Source organism: Cantharellus anzutake (assembly GCF_015039405.1).
Source record: "Cantharellus anzutake strain C23 chromosome Unknown EI90scaffold_105, whole genome shotgun sequence".
In the NCBI taxonomy this organism is placed as follows: Eukaryota; Fungi; Basidiomycota; class Agaricomycetes; order Cantharellales; family Hydnaceae; genus Cantharellus; species Cantharellus anzutake.
In genome coordinates this window covers 236,592-258,950 of record NW_024067055.1, presented here as the reverse complement: position 1 = coordinate 258,950, position 22,359 = coordinate 236,592, and the positions used below count along the sequence as shown (strand labels likewise).

General features: G+C 48.4%; 4 protein-coding genes across 4 annotated transcripts; 3 read left to right on the top strand and 1 right to left on the bottom strand.

Moving 5' to 3' along the window:
- Positions 1–2,920: 2,920 nt before the first annotated feature.
- Positions 2,921–6,018, top strand: EI90DRAFT_3133637 (uncharacterized protein; the record flags this gene model as incomplete). The annotated part of the gene is made up of 8 exons (XM_039064590.1): positions 2,921–3,598; positions 3,657–3,688; positions 3,737–4,397; positions 4,464–4,562; positions 4,621–4,849; positions 4,903–5,026; positions 5,105–5,425; positions 5,481–6,018. The coding sequence occupies 8 exons, from the start codon at positions 2,921–2,923 to the stop codon at positions 6,016–6,018; spliced, it is 2,682 nt and encodes an 893-aa protein (XP_038909596.1).
- Positions 6,019–7,567: 1,549 nt separating this feature from the next.
- Positions 7,568–8,056, top strand: EI90DRAFT_3021248 (uncharacterized protein; the record flags this gene model as incomplete). The annotated part of the gene is made up of 1 exon (XM_039057629.1): positions 7,568–8,056. The coding sequence occupies one exon, from the start codon at positions 7,568–7,570 to the stop codon at positions 8,054–8,056; it is 489 nt and encodes a 162-aa protein (XP_038909595.1).
- A 5,711-nt stretch (positions 8,057–13,767) lies between these two features.
- Positions 13,768–14,411, bottom strand: EI90DRAFT_3167797 (uncharacterized protein; the record flags this gene model as incomplete). The annotated part of the gene is made up of 2 exons (XM_039066306.1): positions 13,768–14,250; positions 14,304–14,411. 2 exons carry the CDS (start codon positions 14,409–14,411, stop codon positions 13,768–13,770), a joined length of 591 nt encoding a protein of 196 aa, XP_038909594.1.
- Positions 14,412–14,641: 230 nt separating this feature from the next.
- EI90DRAFT_3021245 (uncharacterized protein) lies at positions 14,642–15,737 on the top strand (the record flags this gene model as incomplete). The annotated part of the gene is made up of 3 exons (XM_039057628.1): positions 14,642–15,269; positions 15,320–15,555; positions 15,606–15,737. The coding sequence occupies 3 exons, from the start codon at positions 14,642–14,644 to the stop codon at positions 15,735–15,737; spliced, it is 996 nt and encodes a 331-aa protein (XP_038909593.1).
- Positions 15,738–22,359: the final 6,622 nt, after the last annotated feature.

The window sequence follows — 22,359 nt, the reverse complement described above, 5'->3', positions numbered from 1 at the left end:
TAGTCAAAGCTCTGAGAGCTCATAGAGCTATATTTGCACACAGGGGACTATTATCTATATGAGCTCCCTGAGTGTTTAATTTACCCGATATTAAAATTTAAATTTAAAAGCATTGACTATGGCATCATGTGACTAGCCATAGCCAAGTCCCTACCATACAAGGGACTGAACAAACTCAGCTTCACTTTCAGCACCAATGCGGCACCAGACACCAAGGGTATGTAGCCCAATCAATATATAAGCCAAATTTAGGGATATAAATGCAGTTAATCTGAAATTACTTAGGGAAAATGCGGGAAAATGAGTGGGAAAATGAGTGGGGGGAAATGGGGGGAAATGGGGGGGAAATTGAGGGGGGGGAATGGGGGGAATTGGGGGGGATGAGGGAGAAAATGAGGGGAAAATTAAAGGGGAAATGGGGGGAAAATGAGGGGGAAATGAGGGAAAATGGAGGGGGGAATGGGGTGACATTTGGAGGGGAAATGAGGAGGAATTGGGGGAATGAGGGAGGAAATGAGGGGAAATTGAGGGGGAAGTGGGGGGAAAATGGAGGGGGGAATGGGGTGAAATTTGGAGGGGGAATGAGGGGGAATGAGGGGGGATGAGGGGGAAAATGAGGGAGGAAATGGAGGGGGAAATGGGGGGGAATGAGGGAAATTTGAAGGGGGAATTGGGAGGGAATGGGGGGGGGGGAATGAGGGGAAATTTGGAGGGGGAATGGGGGAGAAATGGGGGGGAAATTGAGGTGGGAATTGGGGGGGGAATGAGGGGAATTTGAAGGGGGAAATTGGGAGGGGGAATGAGGGGAAATCAAAGGGGGGATGGGGGGAAATTGAGGGGGGGGATGAAGGGGAAAATGGGAGGAAACTGAGGGGGAACTGGGGGGTTTCTAAAAACTTGAAAAAAATCAGGGAAAATTAAGGAAAATTCAGAAAATGGGGGACTTTCTAAAAAGGAGAATGTCCAAAAAATCAGGGGAAAAATCAGAAATTTTGGGATAAGTTAGGGAGAGATATTTCAGGAAATTAGGAATAATTGGAAAAAAAAAAATTAATTCACTTTTTTGATAATTCAATGTGCATTGGAAAGTGCCAAAGTGGGGCAATGTAGCAATGTATGTTTCAGTGTTAGAAAAGTCTCCCACCATGTTTTGGTGAGTGTCAGGGCACAGCCCCTCACTATTCCACAATCCCGCATGCATGCAGACCCATGGGAAAGTTCTGGGTTACTCACCAGAAACCATCACAGCCACAACTGTGGGAACTTTCTGGGTGAGCAGCTCGTTCCCACGGGGGGGTGCCATTTATGGAAAGTCAACAAAGAGCTGAAAACTGTATAGTTCCTGGCTCCCATTTGTAGAGGAGGTTGAGAAGGTTTAGCCCCCTCAGTGAGTTTGAGGATCTCGGACTGGGACTAGATACCCCAGTGACTAGGAGGATCCCCCTGGGCCCATCACAGAACAAGGGCTGGGCCCTGACAGTGAGCCAAATAACCATGGCTTTTTGACCATGGGAAATTTGGTGTCAAAGGCTTGGATGATATCTGAAGAATACATCAGCTTTTTGTTTGCTTTATTGGGTGGTATTTTCAATTTACTTCATTTGGAACACTTTGTTAAAACTGATTTATACCCTACATAACATGCATGGTTACATTGCCACACTTTGGTGCTTTCCAATTCACATAGAATCATCAAAATTGGTTGAGTTTTGAGCAAGAAATGAGATGAAAGATAAAGTGCAAATTTTGGAATTTCAGAGTTTTCCTCATATTTTGTAAATAGCAATAAACAAATAAGGTGCTGATTTTAGTAAACACAAAAGGTATATGAGCTCTATGAGCCCCCTGAGTTCATAGAGTTCATAGAGCTCATAGAGCTTTCAGAGCAATGACAATGGCCATTTTACACACATATATATCCATATTATCTTTGCACTACTGGTGCCAAAATAACTAAGCAGATTTCATGGAGATATGAAGACCATCCATGATTTAAAAACAAAAAGCTCTATGAGCTCTATGAGCTCACTGAGCTCATAGAGCTCATAGAGTGTTTCAAGTAATGATGCTGGCCATTTAATATGCATTTCCAAAAATGTATATACATATTATCTTTGCACTTCTGCATCCTTAGGAGAATAAAATCATTCAAACATTTAATTTTCTCCACCCAATGTGTAGAGGGTGCACAGCAAAAAGACTCAATTTGCTCACAGAGCTCTGAGAGCTCTGAGAGCTCCAAGAGCTCCCTACCAAGTTTGCTGATGCTGGCTCTTGTCCCTATCATGGCCGTATAGTTGGCAAGTCTTTGATGGTGTCAAGCATTTGTATATTTTTATTTTTGGTCCTGTGGGTGCGTTTGCTCTTATCGGTCTGTGTGGGCCTCCAACCAGTCCGGGACAAGTTGCTCTTCCCACGACTTATCGTTACGCTTGTTCATCCCCCAGTCGATACTGCTACAATCTTGTATTTGGGATACTACTGGATCCGTGTGCCATCGAACCGTGGGAAAGTTCTGGCGAGCAGCTCACCCAGAATCTTCCCACGGTTAGTTACGTTTGTCAACCTTGCCTTATATCTCATTTATTATATTCCCTGTAACGCTTAGTTTTACTGACACCAATTAGGCGCTGTTATCATTGGTTAAATAAGCAGTTATGGATACTGGGCGCACTGTAAAAAATGCATGGAAAATGATCATCCATATGTAAACGCCTCAACGGTTTTTTTTTCGGTGGATTGCCCCAAAGGAAATAAGCAAATGAATTAACAGTCGATCGATTCCATAAGCATAACAAGCTCGAAGAATGAATAAACTAAATCGGGCAAGCGTCGCGTGACGTGGTTGCTTATTTTTTTTCGTTGCTCATCGCTGCTGATTCTCGTTCCAAAACCATCACTACCGACACTTTCTACTGCTATGGAATCACTGATCTGGGATGACAGCTGGGTCCCCACTGAGCTTTCAAAGATCATATCGTACTTCCAAGGGCATTCCACCATCCCCATCCCCCCACTCTCGGGCCTGCCGTTGGAGGCCATCCAAAGCTGTTGCTCCGGGATTGAAAACTGGATCGAGTACCGAGAAACCCTCACAAAAAATGAGGAGAAAAAACAGGCGGGGATCTCCCCGACATCTACATCCCTCTCGTCATCACACAGGTTTCGCATACTTCCTGCGAGGCGTATGTTTCAAGGCGTTTTCTTTGGGCTCCTTCAGACAAGGCTAGCCCTAATGTGGACGCAGTACTCGTCTAACTTCCCAGCATATCCAAATCCTGTGGAGATCCCCAGTCGTCCACAGCGAGTACATGGACACAAGCGCGAGATCCAGTACTGGGTGCAACAGTGCCGTCTCGCCCTCCTCGACTACACCCCTGCAGGTCAGGAAAGCGGATTTATTGCCGAAATAACGCACCAGCCCCATGAAGCGGATGGAAGCGTTCTTCCCACTTCGCTCCTTGCTGGCGACGCAAATCGGCTTTTAAATAAAGCCAAATCATTCGAGACGCTTGCTGGCCAGTGCCGCTTAGGAGCGAATATCCTTTATGCCGCATGGGGCCTCCGTCAGATTCTCGAGTTAGGATCTGAGTGCCTGGTAAGCCCCCCCCCCCTCCCGGAATTGCTGGGAACGATCTTTCCTGACGATCCTACAGCATGAACACATCCAATGGACGAAAGATGAAAAGTAAGTATATCGTATTATTTCCACTCACTCTTGCTCACACGGCGCCAGCTCTCCGTTCATAACGTTGGCACTGGCTGTCTGCGTTTCTCCTCTTGTCCTTCTGATGGACACCACCATGAATCGGGCTGGCACCGTTCCCACATGGACGTCGCTGGCGTCGCATGTCTGTCAGGGGGCCCCCTTCCCCTCTATTTCCGGTGGGGAGGTTGTGATGGAGAACGCGATCCTCCAAGTGGTGGTGAGTGTATGCGAGAGAGGGGGTCTAGCAGTACAGGACCTCTACATCCTCAACCACACATGGACTTACCTTAACCACAACACCTCGAGCCCCCAAGCCCCCCCTCCGGACGTTGACCGGATGCAAGAAGACGGTGTTGACCTCCAAAAACGAAAGCGCACGTGCTCGCAGCACTCTGTAGGCCACTCCGACGGGTACAAGGCCCAAGCCACTCGGGCGTCGAAGAGGAGAAAGGGAAAGAAGAAGGCCATGGCTGAAGACAAGTCGATGGAGGATGGCACAGCTGCCACTGTCACGAAGGGGTCCACCTCCAGAGGGGGGGATGATGACTGGCGTAAGTTCATCGCCGAGTTTGCTGTCCCTGACCTCGACGACATCAACGATTGGCCTGAGCTGGTCGTCCCTGACTCCACTTCGCGTGTTCCCAACTCTACCCCGCATCCTTCTTCTTCTCACCACTCGACCGAAAAGGTGCGTGTCCAGCATGATTGCATCATGAACGTCAATCTAATCAATGATCTCTTATTCATGATGCAGGTGTTGTATAGCTTCACCTTCTCTTGCGTCTCCACCAATGATGGTATGACTTGTGAATGGAACGAGGAGACATTCCAGTTCCCTAGCAAGCCTGATTCCGTGAGTCCTTTTCTTCCCATGACTAAAACCAGCTAGTGAGATAACTCGTCGTTCCCAGGAACCCATCCTCGTGCTAAATCGCTTGGTATCATCCGTCGCTTGGGACTCAACCTGGTCCCCCCACGCAATGGTGGAAGCTGAAGCGCTCACCATGTCTCCCGAGGATTTCCAATCTTTGGTAAACGACGTGGGCCTCCTTGTCTTGGTCGGGCCTCCCAGCGATACCGTGCTGGACCGTTCCCTTCTCCTCTCTCGGTTGAGCAAGGCAGCTCACGTTCAATGCTTCAGTAAGTTGCCCTACCTTGAAACATGCTGTCAAGCTCATGGGAATGCTCTCCAGATTCTGACAGCTCCAGATCAGGGGAGGATGATGAACAGTCGTGGGAGCCACTGCCACAAGTGATTGACGAACTCACTGATTGGCGAACTTCACGGCCGTTGGTCGTACACCACCTCAAGGGGTTGTCCGTCTTCCTGTGGAAAGGTAACAATCCGTGTTCTACCATCTCTCACCATGCTGATGATCCATTTCCTTTTCACAGCCTCCTCAACTCTCTCGACGGTCTCCTGTTCGAGTACCTCGACGAACGTGGAGGCGATCTTCCGGAAGATTACAACTCTTGGAGGACACCGATGCTGGCCACCGTGGGGTCGTTTACGGCTCCACACCTGGATGAAGATGGGGTCGGCACCGTCCTGCATTGCATTGCAGGTTACAAGCTGATATTCTTCCCCATTGAATTGGAGGTCCCCTTGATCGTTAAGTACGACGACTTGGATACCCAAGGTAGCATCGGATTCGAGTACCTGTTCCACTCCCCGAACCGGTTTGGGTGCTTCGTCCTCTGCCCGGGGCAAACACTGTAGGGTTTTTCTTCCCTCCAGCGATTTTCCATGGTGGTTAATCTTGTTTTCTAGCATCATGGCCCCGGGCCAGGTCCATTTTGTCTTCATGGTGTCAAAGGAAGACAAGGGAGAGTTGAGCGTAGGGGCCCTGATGCAAGGGTCATTTTTCCTCTCGCCCCGATGCATGGTTCGATCTTTGCACGCAAGTTGGGTGGACCGACTCCTTCAGTCGCAAAGGGGCGGCCCCATGGATAGGTGCGACACCATGACAGCAATGCTGGAAGCATATGTCTTGGACTCACATCGACGGCTGACGAGTGGCTGCTCGTTGGTTGGGCAACCTGAGCCAAAAGAAGTGCTGGCTGCGATGTTCATGGCGTTGGTGTACTCCAAGGAAACGGAGGTCGATTGGGGGGCACGGTGTGTGATCCACCATTATGCCCGTCTGCACCCGGAGGACTTTAGCCAATTCAGGCGTGAATTCAGCAAAGTTCGGGCTGCCAACCTGCAGGATGGTGGTGACATGTTCACTGCCAAAGACGTGGAATCACTTCGTGGCTCCATGAAGGCTGCGGTCCAGGCGATGATGGACGAGGGGATCCTCAAATAGTTTGTTTTGTAGACAAGCTATGACACCCAACCATCGTTTCCCATGGATATGTTGTAAGACAGCAACGGTTGGTTCGACGCTTAGCGCAAGGATACCCAACCTACATTATCTCGGTGAGATGCCCAATGATTGATGTTAGGTTTATTTCTACTGTCTTATCACTATATGTTTATTTAACATTTATCTTCCTTTTTCCGACCTGTTGGTCGCTTCACTTGTAATAATCCTCACTCCTGTTACATTCGATTAATTGACGCTTAAAAGCTCGATGTTTACTTCGCTGACGCCCTCAGTTCTCATTGCGTTCACAACCGCGAGACTGAGGTCGGTATACCTTTTATCATATTCACTCGTTTACTTGTTCTAAATCTTCACCTAGTATTATTCTATTCTAGTCCGCGTTAGGATAAACTTCTTGCCACCCCTACATCAATTTATCTTCCCTCCATTGTTTCTATATATGTTTTCGTAACAATATATGCACGCAATGTAACAATATGTACACAATATATATATATATATTAACTGAAGAAGAGTGAGTCCAAGAAGAGCAACAGTACACAAAGATATGGCACGAATCAGCCATGGTATAAAGGACGATTGCTGCTTTTCAAGTTATGAGGCGTGGGAAGATTCTGGGCGAGCTGCTCGCCCAGAAATGGTCACGTGTTGGGTGGTCACTGTACCGGAGTTGTCCGAATTGATATCTATTGTCCCAAGCTGCAAATGCGGTGAATCCACAGAAACATCCTGATGCTGTACGCTGCACGCCGAGACCTAAACCTAGCCAACCTTTTCTAGAGGGTAGCATAAGAGTAGCAAGCTTCCTCAATGTGAGTGGAGCATACAAAAAGAAAACCTCAACCAACGTGGTGCATTGCTCCTTGAGAGCGAGCATGTAGGTTGGTGTTGCCATAACAGGCTGAAGCGCCTCCTTCCTTCTCTGGCTTCTAACTGGTAAGTTGCCCCGTAGCGCGATGGGACCTGTAACTCATGCATGCTGATCAGATAACGCTGGTCTCTGCGAAATTGCTTTGCATTTTCCATCGATTCGTCGTGCGCGATCTTGTGAGTCTATCGCAGCTGTGAAACACTCACTTGGTCACTAAGGTGCTTGGCCTGGCTTCTTCCTTAGTTCTCATTCTGAGTCTTGCCGCTTTTCTTTCACACATAACCTTGATCTCGATGCCGAGTTACTCAACATATGTCGCACGATGAAATCGCAGGGACCGGACCGCATCAAGTTGCCAACCGGCGCAGCCACCCTCCAACAGCTCGATAACGTGGTTGGCACATAAGTTGATCACCTCCTCTGGAGGTGAGAGATCTTAAAACCCTCAGGAACTAGCCCTGAAGTGGTTGCTTTTTCAGGATCATGTTGATCCTCATCATCGTCCGATGATGGCTGTTTCTGCGGATCTCCCATAATAGTTTCTTTATAAACCACTCATTTTTTTTCGTGTGACCTTGCCCTTGCAGGCGTGTTTTGGCGCCATGGGCAGGAAACCGGATCTCGCTTCGCAGCAAACCTTCAGTAACGACCAACAAGATGCCACCTTTTATGCGGTACACGGCAGAACTGGAGCAAACCGCTGAAGCCAGAGTCCGAGGGAAGCATGAACTTGGCATTGGTGGTGGGCCAGAGCAAGTCACTGCTCGACCGGATGGGACACTTGAATCAGACCCTGATGCTTCTTCTAGGGCTAATCGTGCAACCTGCCCCCAAGAACCTCATCGAGCGAATTCAACACCGTACTGCACACGACCTTCAAGCGAGTCAGTGAGGAGGAAGATGACCACAGGGCAGAGTTTGCGTAGGCCTGGCTCACCAATGGCCATAAAAAACTGGAATGCCTACGACGCCAACATCAAAAGGGCAGTCCGCAGCCTCACCAGTTGTGGAGGACAGCTCCGCACCTTTGGAAAGACAATCGCTTCATCGACGAAGACAGGTGCTCACGTACTATTTAAATACGATGACCCTATTGAGCTTGGGAACGGACAACCATCCAACTCGCAAGACGAAACTTACAACTGAGGGGCAATGAACGAAGGCGTGAAACAAATATATCGCTGCGGTTCTCTGGACACTGGGCAGCCAAGTTTCAGAATACGACCAGGCTCCCAGGACGTTCATGGAAACACCCACCTCGCTTGGAATTGACCCTGGCAAATTGTAATGGGTTGGCCCGGTACGAGCTCTGCTAGGTAGCCCCATTACCATTTGACAGGGCCAACCATCAGATTTCGAGTGCCGGGACCTCCTATCAGATATGCGCAGTCTGATGGGGTCATCCTGACGGGATGCCCGGGACGTACTGACGGGGTGCCCTGGAAGTTATTGATAAGTAAATGTCGTGCTGAATGCCATTGTGGAAACGAAATGAGATATTCATTTGTTTTCTAGACTGGTTTGAGGAGCCCTCGCGCGCTACAGCTACACACCACTTTCCTCCTCTGCATCATCATCAGCCCCATGCTTGTTGTTTCCTATCAAAAGCCAAACGAGTAGGAGCCCTTTATTACGGAGGAAATGGTCAAGGCTCTGCACATGAAAGGTTTGGAAGCCTATGTTGGACATGGCCTGCCCACAGTCGTTTGTTCAATTGCCGACACTGATCCACGAGGGACATCCACAAATCATCATTCACCATCACCCCAGTAAACCCCCTCGGTTCAGGAGCAACCGCCTTCAGTGCCGGATATTGTTCGACGGACCCCGCATTCTCCTCAGCCCACACAGGTTGTTCGCGTACAATCTCCTCCACTTAGAACAGAGCCATCTCTGGAGGAGCCCCCGGAAGGCGTACAAGTCTGGAAGCACCTGGTCCTCCAGTTCAGCAAGAGCTTCCACCTTAAGCAGATGTCCTTCCCCCCATCCTTCAAGTGCTGGCGCCGATCCACGAGGGACATCCGCGAGTCATCATTCACATCACCCCCTTGCGCGGGAGCGACTGCCTTCAGCGCCGGATATTGTTCGACTGACCCCGCATTCTCCTTAGCCCACACAGGTTGTTCAAAACAGAGCCGTCTTTCTCAGACACAAAACTGACCCATGGTTCGAGAGGCGCCAGCCCAAATTCTGCAGCGCCAGAAGCAAGGACCATGCCCCACCCATCCACGCAGCGCAATCTATCCTCAAGCCTTCCCAGATCAAAAAAGTCCAACAGAGTCCTCGCATACGCATCTACTTCAACAGTCCAGTCAAACTAGAAATATGCATATGCCCCTGACTGGAACCGCAGTGAGGAACGGGAGAAAGAGGCTGAGGCTCGAGACGATGGTGGTATAAAGTAATCGCGAAGGTGATGTAGATGCATCGACGCTAGACCCGCTTTTTACAACTGCCACAACAGCCTTCGACAAGTGTGTCTCCGAACCGTGTCATGGCACCGAACAAGAACACAGTGGTAAGTCAGCCAAAGTAATCACAAAGGCGAGTCAAGGCTGAGCGCAAAGTAAACTCATCCTGTGGACGCTTTTACGACCGCGACATCACCTTCAGGATCACTCGACAAGCCTGCCCTGAATCGTGTCGTTCGCCCGATCTCAACCCAGCCTCGTCAAGCATGCCCCCGAACCGTGTCGTGGCACCGAACAAGAACGCAGTGGTAAGTCAGCCAAAGTAATCACGAAGGCGAGTGAATGCGGAGCGCAAAGTAAACTCATCCTGTGGATGCTTTTACGACCGCGACATCACCTTCGGGATCACTCGACAAGCCTGCCCTGAATCGTGTCGTTCGCCCGATCTCAACCCAGCCTCGTCAAGCATGCTGTCAGGGCCCGGCCTTGGACTCGGAGGCTCCCTGACCTCAGCCCCCATCTAACCTGTCCTCACGCTATGCGGGGCATGAGATGTATAGTAAAAGAAAGGGAATATATACACTTGCCTATGCGGGGCAAGAGATGAGAAGAAGGGTAAAGGTCTCATCTCCCCACATGGTTGCTATATAAAGGAATGGGTCACATGCCCACAACTATACAGCTCTTAGAGTTGTGTAGTGTGACCCGGAGGGAACATCCAGGTGGCAGTGCCAAGCGTGGGAACGTTCTGGGCGAGTTGCTCGCCCAGAACTGTGGCTGTGACCCGTGGGAACATTCTGGGTGAGCTGCTCGCTCAGAAAGTTCCCGCACTATCCCGTGCGCACATGTACACAACACACAAAGGCAACAACAAGGCAACAGTCAAAGAATAAAAGGGGGTAAAGTAGGTGGGGAGTCCGGGGCACCCCTAAGGCAGGGTGCTGAACCCTGACACATGCCCCCAAACCGTGTCGTGGCACCGAACGAGAACACAGTGGTAAGTCAGCCAAAGTAATCACGAAGGCGAGTGAATGCTGAACGCAAAGTAAACTCATCCTGTGGACGCTTTTACGACTGCAACATCACCTTCGGGATTACTCGACAAGCCTGCCCCTGAATCGTGTCATTCGCCAGATCTCGACCCAGCCTCATCAAGCGTGCCCCCAAACCGTGTCATGGCACTGAACGAGAACGCAGTGGTAAGTCAGCCAAAGCAATCACGAAGGCTGATCGCGAAGTAAACTCATCTTGTGGACGCTTTTACGACCACGACATCAATCACGATGACATGGTCAACCGAAAGTACCAGAAGGAGTTGCAACCGGGCAACATCGTTATTGTCACCTTCAACAATTCCGCGAGACTTGAGGGCTGAAGGATAGTATTAGTTTTGTCTGCAATGGAGAAGATCGCAAGTTGGGGTGCTCCGAAGCCTGGCTCTTCGTCCAAGAAGATGTGAGTAATGATACTTCAAAGGAAAACAAGTTACTGAAAGACAGTATAACCACGAATAGAACTATGTCAAAGTCATCGCCAACATCACACCTGCCACGGCCTGTTTTTTGTTGTTTAATGTCCCATTTCACGAGACTAATCACGGGACAGGGCTTACCACAGCCATGCAGTGATCGCTCCCCTGCCTGCCCATTGCTATCTCACCCGCCCTACCGCCCACACCTTGCTCGTGCCCATGTCTTAACAATCTCACTATGGCACCATCGGCTCAATGCCGCTCTGCCCAGGTCTCGCCCATCTCACGATGACACCGTCACCGTGGACCTACAGCTCGCTTGGTTCCAGACTGTATGCTGAACGTTCCAGCGCGGATGCGCAGAACGGAACAATCTCAGCTGTGGTACGGTCTGAAACCTAATATGCCAACAGGAACATCTGCGCACTTATAAAGGGTCTCTGACCTATGCCTCCTGTTCCCCAGCCATTGCCAGCCCGTTCTTCCTCGGTGAGTAAGGACGCTTCGATTCAGCCAGGGTCTGAAATCGCTGCCGTCGCCTGACAAACTCTCTTGCCCACTTCCAGTATCCACAGCCTTATTTACAGCCTTTTTATGCGCCCACCACCTCCCCTGTCTCCTGCTAAAATACGTACCCTATGTATATTTAACACGGGTCGCGCGTTGCATGCTCAAACCAATTCATAGGCCGTCCCCTCGGCCGTTCCCACTACACCTTGTCATCCGCGATTAGTTGTAATTTCTCGTCTTGTGTTGGTGTGAGAAAAATAACAAATTTGATTAACTCTCGCGATGTAAGAACATGAAAACGAAATAAGGGGGAAAATCGTGTCTTATGGTAAAACCTCTGTCATATACGATATTATCATGGATATTGTAATATTCACTTTTCTCAGTGCGTAAAATACAGGGGAAAGCAGGGGAAAGCGGGGGAAAGCCGTCGAGTGGGTCTCGGAGAGATAGAAGTTATACGTTGGGGTGATGGTATACCAGAAATCCCTTCAATGCGAGTACCTCGAACAACGGACTTGACGTTCGATATCCTGGAAGAGGTCGTATTGTGCGTAGTAGAGCCCGATCCACTCAAGCTCGTTATGGGATGGATTCTGTGGTTGTGTCAGGTTTCATTTGCAGCTTACCAGCCATCCATGCGTACCTCCATGCTAAATTCCCGCCAACTCTCCACATTTTCCTCCATGCTTGACGGGGCCTCCCTGGTCAGAATCCATCGTACTGCCGCAGCCCATTCATCATTCGAGAAAGCTGGGTGCTCCTCGGAGCGACCCTCTGGCCTCCTCGTCAGCATCACCTCCGGTCTCGCTGGAACGTTTCTACGTTCCCTGAGGTACCCACTCACCACTTGGGAAAAATCGTCATGAAATTTTCGGTGGTAAAAAGAGTAGGTAGCCGGCAATCTGTCAGGATACTGCACAAAAATTGAATCTCATTCCTAACCTCACAGTACTACAACATACCTTTTCGTGGAAATCTCTCCAGAGGGCATATGGAGAAAGTCCAGGGTTCAGAGCGATGTGGGGCACCATCGCGTCCCACAATTGTTTGGACCAACCCCTTGGGAAATTCCCCCAGCCCCTTGTTGGTCCATTATTGGTCATCCTGGGTAGCGCGAGTACAAGATGAGAAGCCTCGAGGCGATTTCCCGGGTAACAGATATGGATGGATCACATGTCATAGCCAGGCGTGGGAAGTAACCTGGGCAAATTGTAATGGGTTGGCCTGGTATCAACCCTGCTAAGGTGTCCCCGTCACTGTTTCCAACCATTAGATTTCGAGTACCAGGACCTCCTATCAGATATGATGGGGCCATTATGACAGGGTTCCCTGGGAAGAATTGATAGGTTACCCAGGCAGTTTTGATATATAATATATTACTAATCGGGCATCGTACTATACAGTAATACAAAGTTTCGGGATGCTAATGGGTTAATTGATGGGGTGCGCGCGCCATGTCGGCCAGCCTGGAATCTTTGTATTGTCCACAGATCGGACAAGGGAGAGAGTGGCATCTCACATAATTACCTAGGTGGGATACGAGGAAAAATGTTATTTCATCAACAAGAACAAGCGGAGGAGGCGCCAAGGCACATCCAATTGCAAGGGGGTCACAAACCTGACCATGATTGGCATGGGAGTGTGCAATGGGGCATGCATCCACAGTTAAGTAAGTGATCAAACGGTAGATACAGATGCGGCTGCCAAAGGGCACAACCTATGCTTGATCACACGAGATCGCATCTTCACAGTTCAACATGGTAGTGAGCATCGAATTGGGGGCAGAAAACAGAGCGCTAGCTGAGAAAAGCATAGCTGTGCTTATCATAGGAATCCAGTGTCAATCGGAAATGTGTGGGGGAACAGAGAGAGAGATAGACGAAGTCCCCGTGTGAACCGCAACTCCCAAACCCACAAATTTGCGGGAAAACTTCTCACAGTGCGCGGGGAGGAATTTGTCTAGTTTGAGCATTAACTTTCCTGACTATGTACAGATTTCACGAGTCATAGCCTTTTTTATCTTTAAAACGAAAGAGAAAGATCGTTAACTGCTTTCATAAGAGTGGGAATAACAAGGGTGGCACCGCTAGCTCAACATCACGTTGCGAGTTGGCCACAGTGCTGCATCGCACCGGGGTCTCTTCGTTAGAGTGGGAAAAATAATGGAATATGCAGCAGGATGCCCTGGGAAAATTTTTCCAGCGCTTTGCGCAAGCGTGGCTTATGTAACAGTCAGCGCCAGGCATTGGTTTCGTGCCCAAACAACAAATTTGAGGCAACATTTTAGGTCTACAGTAGTTGTATCAAAAAACGTTGCAAAAAAACTTGTGTCTCAAACCCTAGTATACAGTCAATAGGACGGAGAGGATGATGGCAGGAGCGGGAGTGCAAGGACATGATGAGGGGAACGTGAACGTGAACACAAGGATACAAGGACAAGCAGGCATCACATTCCAAACATGCTATGGCCAATTGCGATCGCCTATGTACCACTTGGGCTCCCTTCCTGTCAACGCACACAGAGCGTCTGCGGCGTTCTGCAGTTCTTTCCATTTGATGGAGTCAGGGTGATCGTCTACAGCCGAACACCTGTGAGATAACGTGTCCAAGGTATTGTTGGAGATGGATATCACTCGCGTCACCTCCGTGTTGTGCGATATGACCCCCCTGGATTTGACTGGCCAACGTGACTTGAACTTGTCACGAATACTCTTGCGAACAGCCATATAAATGTTCTCAAGCAGGAGCAGGGACTTTCCTTCACCCGGGGTGGTGGGTACCCCGAGAGCCTGGGCGAGAGGAAGCATGTCTGTGGCAGTAAACTGGAGACCGATACCAAAATACATAAGAGGAGGATCGCTGAACATGCTCTGGACGTATTCAGGTGGAAGCCAAGGACCGGACCACGGCTCGTGGGCAAGCATGTACTCTGGCATAAGAGGACGCTATATGTAGATCAGCAGAGTTCAGACCAAGTACCTCGATGGAACAAACGTACAGGCTTGAGCTGGAGGGTATCTTGTTTCCCCTGTCTCTCAGGATCAGTTTCTCGATCATCTGAGCTATGGATGCTGAGGCTGCTGAACTGGCCAGTGGTAACATCCATGGTGGGGTGCGTGTAAGGGGGGAAACTAGGGCTAACTCCGCTGATGGTCATCTGATTATCCCGAAATCAGTAGAAAATAAATTGCCAACGATCAAATTGTCAAGGTATCATCGTCTATTCAGTTGATTCCTCGCATGTGGCCCTCCGGGGACTTAAGCTTAATACACCTGATTATTATTGGCCGAGCTTGCAAGGGGTCTGTTTCTCTGGCTCTCCGCTGACCTGTAGAGATGAACATCATCGTCGCAGAAGACCTTCTCCCTGAATGGTGGTACACGGAATCCTTTGATGCTCTGACTGCAGCATACAGAGACTGCGAGCGGTCAAGGAATTTCGAGTATCCGTTTTACACTGTTTACGAGAAAATATTGGGCATGTGTATAACTCACATCAGTCCACCCTTTAAGGGCACCATCATATCGAGTCCACAACGACGTTTGGACGGCCCAACAACGGTGTTCAGCGTCCATCCAAATAATGGAAATGTCACAAAGTACCTGACGGCTACTCCAGATTCGGTTCTGGTATACTATCCAGGTCCCATTGGATGGAACGAGTCACGGCGGTGCCAGCTGCTGATCGAGATCAAGAGGCAGCCAGTCATAAGTCGGCATTCCTTGAGAGAACCTCCGGCTAGACCATATAGCTGGATCACGGACCACAACACCATGGACTTTGCACTCCGCCCGAGAGATGACTTCGAAGGTCATCTTGGCCAGGTCATACTTCAAGCCTTTGTGGCGTTCCATTCATACCCTGATCACGATATCATATATCATGCACTGGTGCGATTTTGTCTGTTCCGATTTACACGACCCCAAAATCTGGTAGCACTTCCTCAAAAATTTGTGGGGGAAGGTATGGGCTGGCGTTGGTTTTACTGCCAGAAGGCTAATTTTATGTACCAGGGAAGGAGCCGGGAGCGGCATGGAACAAAGTCATAGTGTCAGGGTTGATCCCCCTTGACAGCATCGAGGTGGTGATGTTCAACAAACTGGTGTTGGCTTATGATGGGGACGTGAGGATATCACTAGGGTTCATGAGATGTTTCCTAACAGTGATGCCGCCGAACGTTTGGGTCCGCAACCATCCTCGCCTTCCCCTAGGGAGCGAAGCAGTGACTGGATTCACACCGAAAGCTGGAGTAAGTGACATGTTTATCAGTATTAGTTAGCATCGCTCAATCCAAGTCAGAACATAATTGTGGGCAAAAATCTGCTTAGGGCCTTCTACGAGGAGGAGAGGGATGAAACGCTCATGGTTGTATTCGAGGATAGGGACTCTGAGGCTGGAGATCCATCATATGTACCTGGACAGGGGTCATAAGGAGCGAAAGCTAACCATGAGGATGCACAGGTATGCATGTCATGGGGATATCGGTTATGATATGCTGCTTGTCCTACTGTTATTTGGGTTCCACATTCAGGTTCCACATGTAGCGCTTGGGCGCATCTCATGATCACTTTGGTCTTGTCGACGTAGCGACCGGATGTGGGGCAGCGACAAGGATGGGCCACTAGGCACCTTATTGCCGACGTGGCACACCGAGTCACACATATTGCGACTACCGGGACTGGCTGGTGGCGGGATGGATCCTATCATCTCTCTAACCTCACATTGGACGCCACTCTGTATTTCTTTTTTTATCTTGGTTACATGTATATAGGATGTGGCCAGAACATGATATGTAACTATCGGATCGATATCGCATTCAGACACCTGCCGGGTGATAACATGTCTGATTACTTATACCGCCGTAAGCGCGTGAGCGAGTTTACAAGAATAGTCCGATCGTCTTGTCCAAACATCTTGAGCCTGGTGCAAAGGATATCATGGTGTCTATGGATACTTGGCACTCCGTGCCAGCACCACCGACGGCATCAGATGCTCAGTGCCGATGGAGTAAATGTAACCGGACACCACGGGTTTTTTATCGTTGGAATAGAGGTGGACCCGTGGGATGGAGTGGGCGATTCGGGAGGGAAATGGGCTGGGAGTGCATCAAAATGGCGCTAGAAGGCCTCCTGGATGCATTTGGAATGTGAATAGAATGTGAATAGAATATTTAGCTAGTCGCTGAATGCCAAAACCCCAAGCCAGACGAAAGAGACTCAGCTGGGAACAACCCCAATGCCAACAGACAATCGGTGCCATCAAACCCCCCTCCCCCCATTTCACGTCAGTCTCATGCAATCGCGCGCGCGCACTTGTACAGACGTGACTGGTTCATGAACTGGTACACTCTCTCGTTGCTCAGATGGGCGATTGGACCCCAGGGCTAAATGGGTTATGAAATCCTATTTGATATTGAACCTGATCCTTCCAACTTTTTCAGGAAAATGAACGACTAGGACCACATACGGGATAAATTCAAGACGGAAGATTTTTCTGCAAACGGGTGTAACATAGCCACAGAAGGATATCGAAACTGGAGGTGGGAGCACGGAGGACTCTTGGGGGTCAGTGTGAGGGTTCAGCACCGTTCCCTAGGGTGGGGCAGACTGCGCACCCACTGGGTTCCTCCGATTTCCTTCAATGTTGGCTGTAACATACACGCAGATGGGATAGTGTGGGAACTTTCTTGAAAGTATCACTGCCACAAGCGTGGGAACGTTCTGGGGGAGCGACTCGCCCAGAACGATCCCACGGTCACTGGGACTGGCACGGGACACTTCCGACGGTGCTTACACCCCGGCAAGTGAGGCCAAGATGCCCTGGTGCACGATATCGAGGCGGCATGGAACTACAAGAGGGTAGTGACCATGCTAACGTTGGGCCTTTTGGATAATATCCCGCACCAGAGTGGGAAGTAAAATGGCGGTAATCAACATGGTGGAGCCCAAGTTATTTACTGAATGGCTGTATTTTACTTTTGCTCCGTGCATGGAAAACACCTGGTTGGCAAAAAACCTGGGTCGTTGCACTCGGATTCAAAAAAAAAAAAAAAAAGTATCTATAGAAGAACCTGGCAAAAGGCATTTGCCGCTGCACCCTCGGGATTTTCCGAGCTTGAAAAAAAGAGAAAAATCACACCTTTCTAACGGTACTAATCATTTGAAATTTAGTTCAGCGGTTGAAAAGTTATAAGCATCGACATTTCTGCACCCTGCACCCTTGACGTGAAGCCTATCTAATCACAGTGGGTATTATGAATCATAATACTTGTGCCATGGCGATTTTTTGGTATCATAAAGAAGAGAAAAATCACACCTTTCCAACAGTGTAACGGGAATGGAAGTCCGGTAAACGGTTCAGGAGTTATGGCCAATTCATTGTCGTGCCCAGTCATGCCCTAGTCGTGCCCTATTGTGCCATTGGCCAGTACTCGGCCAGTTCTCAATATTATGAAATATAGACAAGTGTCCAAAGGCCGTATGGATTTCCTCTACAAGATGCAAAAAACCCTGAGTGAATAGCTGCCACAGTTACTGAGTTATTGAGGAAACAAAGTTGTGCCCTGAGTTTTAGGGTTTGAGCTCAAGTTGAGAATCGATTCATTTGGGGTGTATAGCATATCAAAAGGTAGGTATTGGAAATATATACACGATGCAGAAAACCCTGAGTGAAACGGGTCACTCATTGTGAAGTTATTCAAGAAATAAAGTTTGAACATGGGACCATGGGCACGAGTGGAGGGCACAAGTGTGTTTATTGAATAGCTCAAGAACGAGAGCAGCTATTGACTCAGGGTCTTTTTCATCCGGTGGAGATTATAAATACGGCCTTTGGAACATCAACGGCGCCTGATAATATTGAGAAATGGGGGAGAAAACAGCAATGGCACAAGTAGGGCACGATTGACTTGTGCTCAATCCTGCCATTGGCCATTACTCATCCATTTGCTTACACAGCAAAGTGCTGACACTGTCAGCCCAGGTCTGACTGCAACCAACCACACACTATGGAGGTCCTCTGGGCAAAGTGCTGACACTGTTGGCACTTTCTGGACCAGGTCTAACTGCACTACCACCCACTATGGAGGTCCACTGGGCAAAGTGCTGACAGTGTCAGCACTTTCTGGACCAGGTCTGACTACACTGCCACCCACTATGGAGGTCCACTGGACAAAGTGCCGGCACTGTCAGCACTTTCTGGACCAGGTCTGACTGCACTGCCTCCCACTATGGAGGTCCTCTGGGCAAAGTGCTGACAGGTCAGCAATTTCTGGATGAGGTTTGACTGCACTGCCTCCCACTATAGAGGCTCACTTGGACAAGTGCCAACAGTGTTGGCACTTTCTGGATGAGGTTTGACTGCACTGCCACCCACTATGGAAGTCCTCTGGACAAAGTGCCAACAGTGTCAGCACTTTCTGAACGAGGTCTGACTGCACTGCCACCCAATATGGAAGTCCTCTGGGCAAAGTGCTGACACTGTCAGCACTTTCTTGACCAGGTCCAATTGCACTGCCACCCGATATGGAGGTCCTGCCAACACTGTCAGCACTTTCCAGACTGGTTTGACTGCAGAATATGGAGGTCCTCTTGGACAAGTGCCAATGCTATCATCACTCTCAGGACTCGCACATGTTAATTTCCATATTGAGCCACTTTCACAGTATTTTCACCATATCTCCCCCAGTTCTTCTCCGATCCAGATAGATCTCATATCGTTAAAAAGCTATTGTCAAGGCGAGTCCAACGAGTCTAAGCTTGGGAGATTTAGTACAGCCCTTGTGGAGATGGTCATATTCTATCCATTGTGTTGCTACTCCCATATATCTTTCATATTTATGTTCTTATGTTGCTCTTGTAATCACTGTGCAATGCAATACTTGTATTGGTAAAGTATTGGCTGCCAGAGCAAGTCCCATCCTTATATACATAAATGTGGGCTCTATGCCACTGAGGTGAAACCAAGAGTATCAAAGTGCGAAAACAATGGTGTGTTGGAACGGGCGGATTTGGACGACTCCGGAGTGGAATCGGAGACTTAGCATGGAAGGACCTTGGCCTCAGCGACTCAGGTGGAGCGCTGTGCCATTGCTGGTTGTCCTGGGGGTCCCTAATTTCGGATCTAGCAGAGGGAAAGTCTCTTGGGGGAATTCAGGTCGATTTTGGACTGAGGTTACAAGTTACTATGTACATTGTATATAAGGAGGGGTCCGGAATCAAAAGGAGCGAGGGTAGGATGAAAGGAGACAAAGGGAGATGGAAAGAGGAACAACACTGAGGGTCAAGGGTTTGACTCAATGGTGTTTCTCAAAGGAGGAATGAAGGGCCAAGGCCCAAGGAGGAAGGAAGGAGGTTGGGAGTGGGGAATGGCTAGCTGACTGAATAGAAAGGAAGCAGCAGCCCAAATAAGAATGAGGGAGAATAGCAGAATTGAATAGGACAATGCAATAGTTGCAAGGTCCAAGGTAAGTCCGGAAAGTCCGAACTTGGAAGTTAAACTCCAGAATATTGGCAAACGTAATTAAATGGAATGAGCTAACCAATACAATGGGTATAAGCAGAGGTGGGGTCAAAGTCCGAATTCAGAGCTAAGACTGGAGGTTCTGGAGACGGAGACGTGAACGGGATTCCGGAGCGGTGTAGGAGAAATAATATTCAAAGAATATAACCCTACAACAAGAAAATAGCACATAGACGGCAGAATAAGAAGGAACATTGGGAAAGAAATGTGAATATCTCGGGAACCAGTAAACTTTTGACTGTAATCTTTTGACCATCTGAAAGGACTGTTTCTTAAATTTATCCACGGTTTTGTTTCATTCTAAAAGCTTCAAAACTGACGGAGATATTGCTCAAACGGCGAAACACCTTATAATTCATATATATTTATTTGCTAATTCTTACAAAAAGTAATGTGACTCAAGGGAAATATATTGGCGCCCGGAAGTCTGGCGGACCGAATACCATATGATAGAGTATTCCCCGGCGCGGGCGGACAGTTTTTGATCGCATCAGAAGAGGAGAAAATGCTAAAAAAAACGGATCTTGTATATTTTCCCATGATTCATCAAAACTTTTTGATTTTAAGCCCAAATAAATCGGAACAAAGGAATGATTGATGATCTGGATCTCGGATCATAAGCATGAAGTGATTCAGAAGTCCGCGGATCGGTTAATTAATTGGGAAGGCTCTAGAACATTAGTAATGATGCGGCTTCACAAAAAGGAGTCAATTAGAGAACAGTCTAGAAAGTTCCTTTATAGCCGAGTCATTTCTAAAGATAACCGTTCGTAATTAAGGCGGTGTAGAGCATAGCTTCAGCGCTACAAGATCCCGCTAAGATCGGCCCAAAAGACAAAGAAATGAATTACTTATTGCTGAGTCATGTCCTAAGTCCATTATTAAGCTTACACAGCCCAAGCCCCTATATCATTCTAGAACGATCTATAATACAAATGTAGCACATGTAACTAGTGCGAGGCGTGGGAGTAGAGAGGCCTCTGAAAAGCATAAAAGGCCGCCGCTTCTGCCCCCTCTCAAACCTCAGGTAGAAATAAAAGTTTAATTCTCCTCACCAGTGGTTGGTTCATTTGCTCCAAAAGATAAAAGCAAATATTAGTTGTTAGCTAATATAAAACTAACACGTCACTCTAAGCGTGAGTTAGGGTCAGTTAGACACAGCTGAACAAAAGTGTCATAGTGAGAATTAGTGAGAATTTGGTGGAGGGACTTCTTAATTGAATAATCTCTCAGCAATATTTGGTTATCACACCACAGGAGAAAAGCGAGCGATCCTGAACCTGCTAGATAACTAGCACACACTCTAAGCAATAGAAAGAGCAGTTTGGTCACTCCTGTATTGAGTAACATTTATTGCGGAATTATTTTATTAGTAGATTTCCTTCAGTAAATTATCAGGAAAATCACATCCTACTGAAAAGTGGTATATCTAGGTGTAATATTGACTAGAAATCATAGTAAAGTCAATATAAAATTTTATCCGTAGATGATCTATACGTCAGGTGAGATCGTTGGGGGGTGTTTATTGTTGTTTAGACAGTGAACAATCATATATTTGGCAACCAAAACATGGTCAGTACGCAAATCAGCACAAACTCTAATATCGTTATTGGACGTAGGAAACTGGTTACATAAGGTGATCCAGCTCCGCTCCTTCAGCAGAGGCCCGGAGTCAGGAGCATAGGTGTTGTGTACTCGCCTGGAAGGTGTCAAGGTTGGGGTCGGACCCGGAATGTTCCAGAGTCGGACCGAAGGTGGTGTCAGAGCCAGAGGTGGGATAACCTCTTGGGAGTCAGCAAGGAGGAGGTGATGGAAGGGAAGTAAGACTCCAGAAGTCAGGTTCAGAGTTCCAGGAGCCCGGAGCGGAGGTCGGGATTTGTATGGATATGACATGGTGAGTAACAACACAAAGGGAAAGAGAAAGGTTGGGTGGTGATCACACCTCAAAGTGTTCCTGCCTCCCAAAGCAAGTGTGTGCAGCCTGGGTACCTTGCCTTGGCAACCTTTGTGCCAGGCAACCTTCGGCCCTGACCGCAAGTGGCGTTGGGCTGCAGTTTCCAACAGTTCTGTCCATTTCTGTCTGTCCCCAACACCATCAGATCCCTTGGACATTAGCTTGGATCAGCTTTGGTTATATGTATCTATACAGTGAGTCAACACTGCAGTTTCACTCCCCCTTTGTTGCCTGTGTGTGTGAGGATGGGCTGATGAGCCTCCATTCCCACTATGGAGGTCCTCTTGAACAAGTGCCATTGGGTCATAGTGTTATAATCGCGGTGTTATAACTTATAATTGCTGCATTGCAGCCTGACCTCTCTCTGAGTGCGATGTCACAATGTCAATAGATATCGCACTCAGCTCTACACATCATACTTGTATACATCTCTGTGTGGCACAAATGAACAAAGGCTAAAGCATTAGGACAACGAAACTTCCCATAAAAATCATAACAACAAGGGCATCCGAATGCCACTTCAACACTTCCCCTCATTCCGATGACCATACATTCCTCCAGTTCTGTTGGCAGGACATA